Source organism: Microtus ochrogaster, chromosome 4 (genome assembly GCF_000317375.1).
Source record: "Microtus ochrogaster isolate Prairie Vole_2 chromosome 4, MicOch1.0, whole genome shotgun sequence".
NCBI classification, from domain to species: domain Eukaryota; kingdom Metazoa; phylum Chordata; class Mammalia; order Rodentia; family Cricetidae; genus Microtus; species Microtus ochrogaster.
The window spans coordinates 79,916,371-79,922,489 of record NC_022011.1 but is presented as its reverse complement, the minus strand read 5'-3'; the positions used below and the strand labels follow the sequence as shown (position 1 = coordinate 79,922,489).

General features: G+C 37.7%; 1 protein-coding gene across 3 annotated transcripts in view; it reads right to left on the bottom strand.

Moving 5' to 3' along the window:
* Window positions 1–6,119, bottom strand: part of Ubr3 (ubiquitin protein ligase E3 component n-recognin 3) — a 141,597-nt gene that overhangs the window by 53,112 nt on the left and 82,366 nt on the right. For all 3 annotated transcript variants that reach the window (XM_013345877.2, XM_026778748.1, XM_013345878.2), the window contains exon 26: window positions 5,260–5,393. In XM_013345877.2, the coding sequence (XP_013201331.1) occupies window positions 5,260–5,393 (134 nt within the window). The remainder of the gene's footprint in view (window positions 1–5,259; window positions 5,394–6,119) is intronic.

The window sequence follows — 6,119 nt, the reverse complement described above, 5'->3', positions numbered from 1 at the left end:
AACTCCGGGTGTGTGAGTGTGTTTATATATTAAAATTGTATCTTCTTGTACCCACTGGCCTGGATTAATTAAATTCGCCTTCAGATGGATGGATGGATGGATGGATGGATGGATGGATGGATGGATGGATGGATGGATGGACGGACGAACGGATAGAAGAGAGACACACAGAAAGACAGACAAAGATATAGATAGATAGGTAGACTCTATAACATGGGGTTTTGTCCTAAACCTATGTTTAGAAATTTCTAGTTTAGTGTCCCTCAGTTAACATAAAACTACTATGTCAAAACTCTATTAACCTCCCCATTCTCTTCCTCCTGGCTTAAAACTGCACAAGTGCTTACTCACTGTCAAAACAATTAAGAGTCATTCTTTATCAACCCTTATTCACCTACACACCACACATTAGTTCCCAACCTCTATCACACATTACAAAGAAGCCAAAGACTTCAAAAAAAATCAATGCTCCCACCATTTTTCCTTTTCCTGTCTCTCATTTTATCATTTGATCTGCCAACCAGCATTTTTTTTTCTGGACTAAGATTCATTCCTTTTTTGTTTTCATAATTGTTTTTAATTGAGCTATATATTTTTCTCTGCTCCCCTCCCTTCCTTTCCCCTCCCATTCTACTCTCCCATGCTCCCCATGCTCCCAATTTACTCAGGAGATCCTTTTTTTCTTCTACTTCCTATGTAGATTAACTAGATCTATGTATGTCTTTCTTATGGCCCTCATTGTTGTCTAGATTCTCTGGGATTGTGAACTGTAGGCTGGTTTTCTTTGCTTTATGTCTAAAAGCCACTTATGACTGAGTACATATGATATTGTCTTTCTGGGTCTGGGTTACCTCACTCAATATGATGTTTTCTAGATCCAACCATTTACCCAAAAATTTCAAGATGTCATTGTTTTTTTCTGCTGTGGTATAAATGTACCACATTTTCCTTATCCATTCGAGGGGCCTTTAGGTTGTTTCCAGGTTCTGGCTATGACAAACAATGCTGCTATGAACATAGCTGAGCACATGTCCTTGTGGCACAATTGAGCATCCTTTGGATATATACCCAAAAGTGGTATTGCTGGGTCTTGAGGAAGGTTGTTTTCTAATTTTATGAGAAATAGCCATACTGACATACAAAGGGACTGTACCAGTTTGCACTTCCATCAGCAATGGAGGAGTGTTCCGTTTATCCCACAACCTCTCCAGCATAAATTGTCATCAGTGTTTTTGATCTTGGCCATTCTTACAGGTGTAAGATGAAATCTCAGAGTTGTTTTGATTTGCATTTCTCTGATGACTAAGGATGTTGAGCATTTCCTTAACTGTCCTTAAGCCATTTTATATTTCTCTGTTGAGAGTTCTCTGTTTAGGTCTGTAGCGCTCCCCCCTTTTATTGGATTACTTCTTCTTTTGATGACAAATTTCTTGAATTCTTCATATATTTTGGAGATCAGCTTTCTGTCCAATGTGGGGTTGGTGAAGATCTTTTCCCATTCTGTAGACTGCTGTTTTGTCTTGTTGACCGTGTCCTTTGCTTTACAGAAGCGTCTCAGTTTCGGGAGGTCCCATTTATTAATTGTTGTTCTCAGTGTCTGTGCTACTGGGGTTATATTTAGGAAGTGGTCTCCTGTGCCAATGTGTTCGAGTGTACTTCCCACTTTCTCTTCTATGAGGTTAAGTGTGATTGGTTTTATGTTGAGGTCTTTGATCCATTTCGACTTGAGTTTTGTGCATGGCAATAGATATGGATTTATTTTAATTCTTCTACATGTTGATATGAAGTTATGCTAGCACCATTTGTTGAATATGCTTTCTTTTTTCCACTTTATAGTTTTTACTTCTTTGTCAAAAATCAGGTGTTTGTAGATGTGTGGGTTGATATTTGGGTCTTCGATTTGGTTCCATTGGTCCTCTGTCTATTTCTATGCCAGTATCAGGCTGTTTTTTAGTACTGTAACTCTGTATTAGAGCTTGAAGTCAGGGATTGTGATACCTCCAGAAGTTCATTTACTATACAGGATTTTTTTTTTTTGGCTATCCTGGGTTTTTTGCTTTTCCATATGAAGTTGAGTATTGTTCTTTCGAGGTCTGTGAAGAATTTTGCTGGGATTTTGATGGGCATTATTGCATTGAATCTGTAGGTTACTTTTGGGAAGATTGCCATTTTTACTTTGTTAATTCTGCCTACCCAAGAGCATGTGAGATCTTTCTATTTTCTGGTGTCTTCTTCAAAGATTTAAAGTTCTTGTCATACAGGTCTTCCACTTGTTTGGTTAGAGTTACTCCAGCAATTTGTGGCTATTGGGAAAGGTGATACTTCTCTGATTTCTTTCTCAGCTCATTTATCATCTGTGTAAAGGAGGGCTACTGATTTTTTCAAGTGAATCTTGTATCCTGCTACATTAATGAAGGTGTTTATGAGTTGTAGAAGTTCCTTGGTAGAATTTATGGGGTTGCTTATGTAAACTATCATATCATCAGTAAATAGTGAGAGTTTGACTTCTTCTTTTCTGATTGTCTTATTGTTCTAGTTAGGACCTCAGGAATTATATTGAATAGATATGGAGAGAATGGTCAACTTTGTCTTGTTCCTGATTTCAGTGGGATCGCTGTGAGTTTCTCTCCATTTAGTTTGATGTTGGCTGTTGGCTTGCTGTATTATGTTTAGGCCTGGTGTTTGTATCCCTGCTCTTTCCAAGACCTTTATCATGAAGGGATGTTATATTTTGTCGAAGGCTTTTTCAGCATCTAATGAGATCATCATGTAGTTTGTTGTTTTTTTTTTTTCAGTTTGTTTTTATGGTGTATTACATTGACAGATTTTCATATGTTGAACCATCCCTACATCTGTACTACTTGATCATGGTAAATAATTTTTTTGTTTTGTTTTGTTTTTCGAGACAGGGTTTCTCTGTGGCTTTGGAGCCTGTCCTGGAACTAGCTCTGTAGACCAGGCTGGTCTCGAACTCACAGAGATCCGCCTGCCTCTGCCTCCCGAGTTCTGGGATTAAAGGCGTGCGCCACCATCGCCCAGCTGGTAAATAAAATAATTTTTCTGATGTGTTCTTGGATTCAGTTTGCCAGTATTTTATTTAGTATTTTTGCATTAATGTTCATGAGTGAAATTGGTCAGTAATTTTTTCTCAGTAATGTCTTTGTGTGGTTTGGATATCAGAGTAATTGTAGCCTTATAAAAAGTCTGACAATGTTACTTCTGTTTCTATTGTGTGGAACAATTTAAGGAGTATCGGTATTAGTTCTTCTTTGAAAATCTTGTAGAATTCTGTGCTGAAACCATCTAGCCCTGGGCGTTTTTTGGTTGGGAGCCTTTTGATGACTGCTTCGATTTCTTTAGCAGTTATAGGTCTGTTTAATTTGCTTATCTGGTCTTGATTTAATTTTGATAAGTAATATTTATCCAGAAAACTGTCCATTGACTAGGATTCATTCTAATGTACACAATGCCTTCCTTACTAGAACTGTAAGTTCCTCCTGAGGCCATCAGAAACCTCACTTCCACGGGCTGTGGAAGCAAACTGCCAATCACTGCTGACAATAAGGAAGTAGTGTGTCTTGCATCTGTGCTACTGACATTGCACATCTCAATCAACAGATTCACAGGCAAGAAAGATCTATTTGGAAAGCAATCAAAACAATAATCTACAGTAACTAAAAATAACACTTAATAAGTATTTTAAACTATTATATGTTTATCTAATTCAGAATTTATTAGTTTCAATCTACAAAAGGAAGAGATCTTATTTATAACCTCCTCAAAAAAATAGAAAAAAATAAAAATTGACACAGCAATTTTACTTTTTTTTCTCAGTGCTGCAGATGGAAGCCACGGCCTCACACATGGTAGGGAAGTGCTCCAGTGATCTTAAAAAGAAGTTAGCAATGTCACTGCTGTTGAGGTAACGTTTAAAGTCTTGGGACACTACTAATGCTAGAGGTTACAGCTGAAAAGAGGCTGGAAAATAAGCGACTAAGCTCACAGGAAGTAAGAGAACACAGTCTATTACATTTTTAAAATATCACATGAAAATTCTAGTATGCATCCTTTCACAAAAGTAAAATGTGGTAAAAACCTGCATAAAATATTCACACACTACATGAATTATTCATTAAATTCATTACAATAAATTATGTAGATTACACAATAAACAACACTTAAAACATATATCACACTTACTGCTTGACTTTTTGTATAGGGTTGAGAGACATCAAAAGATAGTTTCAGTTGGTAATGCAAGTTAGAATAAAAAGTGAATTAGGCACAACACTTGGGACTCACCAAGATAGGATTATTTTCTCTGGATTGGCAAATGCAAATGGACTGGACATTGTTGGTGTACTTATTTCCTATATATATTGTATATAGTTTTTCTTATATTAGATATAGCTTTCTTTACTGTAGACAAAGGGGGGAAATTTAGTGATATTTTGTGTGTCATCTAATAAATAAAGCTTGCCTGAATATCAGAATGCAGAGCTAAACCCCTCGTTAGCCATAGAGACCAGACCAGGCAGTGGTGGTAAACACATTTAATCCCAGGACTCAGGAGACAAGGCAGACAGATCTGTCTGAGTTCAAGGTCACCATGGGCTACACAAGATTGAATCTGTCTAACAGAGAAACAGACAGAGCTCATACAAAGATGATCCCAGCACTTGGGATCCCATGCCATTAATCCCAGCACTAGGGAGGTGGAGACAGGAGTTATAGGGCTGGACAGAAGAACTCAGATGCAATCTGAGGATTCAGCATGAGGTTTCATAGAGACAACAGCAGTCTGAGGTTTCGGAGAGAGAGTCTGTCTGAGGTTTCGTGGAGACAGCATGTAGTCTAAGTTTTTGTAGAGAGAGACTCAGTCTAAGAATTCATAGAAACAGATTGCCCCTTTTGAACTGAGCATTGGTAGAGGTAAGAACTCCCAGAACTGATGGCCTCCTATGACCTCCAAAGGAACCAGGTATACACATGATACACTTACATACATGCAGGCAAAACAGGTATATACATAAAAAATAAACAAACGGATAGATAGATAGATAGATAGATAGATAGATAGATAGATAGATAGATAGATAGATAGATAGATGATAAACAAACAAATAAATAAAGCAAGCTATTGGGTGCTAGGGCTATAGCTCAGTGGTAGAACTCTTGCTTAGCATGCATAAGACCCTAGATCCAATCTCTAGCACCATTTTAAAAAAGTTGAAATTGTTTGATAATAAAAATACTTACATCTTTAAAATAACGCTGCAATAAGGAAAGTCTCACATCATGAACTGCTGCACAAGTGTCCCATGGGTAAATCTGTTCCTCCTCAGAGATAGGCAGCTTTTTTGGTTCAGCATTGTCCCGGCACTGCCCTAAAACTAACAACAGAGACAAAAGTTCACTAAATAATACAAAGATCTAAATAACAACCCAGGTCCTTCACAACAACCAACAGTAAATTTCAAATTTTTCAAATATTTTTAAATATCAAAAATTAAAATTCTACTTAAGTATCAGTCATTAATATTTAAATCTCTTATTAAAATATTCTGAAGACCTTAATTAAAAAAAAATAGCTGCCAAGCCTGGTGGTGCACACCTTTAATCCCAGCACTAGGAAGGCAGAGGCAGGCAGATCTCTGTGAATTTGAGGCCAGTCTGGTCTACAGAGTGAGTGAGTTTCAGAACAACCAGGACTATGTAAAGAGACCCTGTCTCAACAAAACAAAACAAAAAAAGGAGGTTTTTTTTATAAATAAAGGCCCAAATAGGACAGTTTACTATTAAAATAATATTGAGATGTGGTGGCACAGTCCTTTAAACTCAGCTCTTGAAAGGAGAGGCAGGAGGAACTCTGAGTTCCAGGCCAGTCAGGGCTACAAAGTGAGACCCTGTCACAATAATAAAATAAAATGAGTGTAAATGGATGATTTCCAAAGTCTGTCACACACTGGACTGAGCTCCCAAGGTCCCAATGAGGAGCAGAAGGAGGGAGAGCATGAGCAAAAAAGTCGGGACCAAGAGGGGTGCACCCACCCACTGAGACAGTGGGGCTGATCTATTGGGAGCTCACCAAGGCCAGCTGGATTGTGACTGAAAAAGCA